The 2,697-nt window shown below is 58.1% G+C and overlaps 1 protein-coding gene across 1 annotated transcript in view; it reads left to right on the top strand.

The window, feature by feature from the left end:
• The window catches only part of WNK2 (WNK lysine deficient protein kinase 2), a 166,775-nt gene that overhangs the window by 93,975 nt on the left and 70,103 nt on the right, over positions 1 to 2,697 (top strand). Inside the window, exon 11 of the mRNA XM_014529505.1 lies at positions 1,431 to 1,651. Within this exon, the coding sequence (XP_014384991.1) occupies positions 1,431 to 1,651 (221 nt within the window). The remainder of the gene's footprint in view (positions 1 to 1,430; positions 1,652 to 2,697) is intronic.

Here is a 2,697-nt window from a genome sequence, read left to right on the forward strand (position 1 = left end):
CCGCAGTGCTGCGTAGGCCGTGACCGCCGCCGCAGTTCAGGTCGCGCTCCATGCAAGGGAGGTGTGGTCCCACTCCCCGGACCGTGAGAGTGGAATTCATCAGTAGTTTAAAATCTCTTTTTAAAATTTGATTTTTAACATTACAAATAATAGACATGTCCACCTCAGAATTTTGGAAGTTACATACATGGTTAGAGCTGCTGTACGTGAGACCTGTCGGGTCTCTTCACGTCCTCCGTGCAGCTCCCTCCGTCTCTGTCTTCCTCTGCGTCTCTCTGTGTCTCTCTTGTGAACTCCTTTTCTGTCTGTCTCTTTGTCTGTCTGTCTCTTTCTCTCTCTCTTTGTATAAGTGGAAATGACTGCCAGGCACCTCATTAAAAACCAGAGCCACTTATCTGGTTGCTTTTGCACAATCCCACCTCAGCATTCTTATGTCTTCCTCGGTCAAAATAAGTCCTAATCAGACCTGGGGAAAAATCATTTTTATACAAAGTTGAAAAGATACCCCTTTTACTTTATTTGTTTAAATAATATTGCCAATCAAACAGTGGCCCCTGTAGAAATAGCTTGGTGTATACCCATGACAAATTGTAATGTTTGTGTAGCTTTTGGAATCTGGTAGTAATGGACTGGGAGTGCCGTTTTAAACAGTTTTTGAACCTTTGGTCAGATGAGCCGGTGGGCCATGTGGGTCCTGTCTGCTCCCTTCACAAGCCCCGCCCCCAGGTGTGGGCAGCTCCGCCCACTGGCCATGTCCCAGGCCCTGTGGGGCTGACTGCAGGAGAGGCCGCAGAGCCTCCGGGTCCCCTCTCACGGCCTCTGTGGGGTGAGGGCCTTGTCAGCCCCATTTTCCAACCAAGTTAGACCCGGCCTGTGACTTGGGGGCCGGGTTTGGACCCAGACCTCCTGCTTCAGACCCTGTCACTGTAGGTGAAGACGGTCAGGGTCTTCGAGCCCCCATCATAAGACACGGGTGACCGCTGACCGGAGTCTTTCCTCACGCGGACATCCGGCCTCCCGAGACCCTGCGCCCTTGCAGGGCTGGACGAGGGCTTACTTCAAGGCCGGGCTGGCACTGTGTGAGGCCCCGTCCAAGCCAGGGCGGGGACAGCTGCCCAGCCTGTGCGGACTGTATGAGGTGCCCTAGGATGTGTGGTGGCCTCGGCAGCCCCCCAGGTGTCAGCTGTGTGGGTGGGCTGCCAGGGCCGTCTCGGGGTGCAGTTGGCCCCTTATGGCTCGGTGGCTGGTTATGTGAAATGATGCACATTCATTGCTTACACCACCTGGAAACACAAGTCTTCTCCCAGGAGAAACGTCCGGACGAACTGCGTGTTCGTGGGAGCCCACGTTTGCCTTCCCGGGGCCTGTGTGGCGTGTCATGGGGGCGGCGTTTGGGGCCCCACTCTGAGCTGTGCTTTTGTCCTCCCCAGCGGACAGCACATTCGACAGCGGCCAGGGCTCCACCGTGTACTCGGACTCACAGAGCAGCCAGCAGAGCGTGGTTCTGGGCTCACTGGCAGATGCCGCCCCACTCACCGCCCAGAGCGTGTGCAGCGCCCCCGTGAGCGTGAGCGTGAGCGTGAGCATGAGCGAGGGGCTCGTCCTGCCGCACAGCCTGCCCTTGCTGGGGGCCTACCCGCAGCCCACCACGGTGAGTCAGCTTGGCCCTGCCCCACAGAGCCCGTCCACGCGGCCTGGAGCCGGGGATGGGCCCTCGGCTCTGCGGCCCGTGCTCAGCTCCGCCTGCCTGAGCGGGTCCGCAGGAGGTCCGTCTGTGCCCGAAGTGCAGGCTGCAGGCTGGAGGCCTGCCGGCGAGAAATACAGAAAACAGCCAGTGAACCCAGTGTGAGGCGTGGAGGTGCCTGAATCCTGAGAAATGTTTTCAGTGCCGTTTGAGAAGCGGATTAAAAGGACTCATGCGTTTGAGGAATAATTTGTAAGCCTCCTAGGCGAATGGAAATGGCTAGGTAAAGGGTCACATTTGGCATATATTTTTCAACCAGAGGCCCAGGGCATGAATTTGTGCACGGGTGGGGCCCCTCGGCCTGGCCAGCAATCGGGGCCAATTGGGGCCAGTGGCCGGGGTAGGGACCACAGGAGGTTGACCGGCAGTGGAGGTTGGCTGTGGGAGCGCACTGACCACCAGGGGGCAGCTCCTGCATTGAGCATCTGCCCCCTGGTGGTCCGTGTGCATCTTAGCCACCTGTGGACCTGTCGTTTGGTCGTTGAGGCTTTTATATCCATAGATGTTGATTTTAATGCCAAAGAAAGCAAAGCAATTGCTTGCTTCCCAGTCCTAAGCAGGCAGAGAAGTTGCCCTTGAGGCAGGCGGTGCAGTGCGGTCCAGCAGGAGACTTAGGGCCCCTGGGCTTAGGAGTGGTCAGGGCCCGGCCTGCCTGGAGCGCGGTCCCAGGCTCTCCCTCCCTCTCCGCACCCTCCCACGGTGGCCCCGCCTCCACTGTCCTCTGGGCTCAGAAGCTGCTCTGGACAAGCAGTCGGCGTTTGCTGGGCAGAGCCCAGGCTCTGTGGCACTGGCATTATGGTTTGCTCGTATTGTGAAATGAAGTGAAGTGCAGTTAGTCATCAACGGCACGAGCAGCTCTGTCGGGAAAGCCACTGTTACTCGGAGCACGTGTCTTGGCTTTGGGCTTGCCCGGCGGGAGCCGAGCCGCTTCTCAGGCGCAGGTCAGGCCTCTG

The sequence above is a fragment of the Myotis brandtii genome, unplaced genomic scaffold (assembly GCF_000412655.1).
Source record: "Myotis brandtii unplaced genomic scaffold, ASM41265v1 scaffold684, whole genome shotgun sequence".
In the NCBI taxonomy this organism is placed as follows: Eukaryota; Metazoa; Chordata; class Mammalia; order Chiroptera; family Vespertilionidae; genus Myotis; species Myotis brandtii.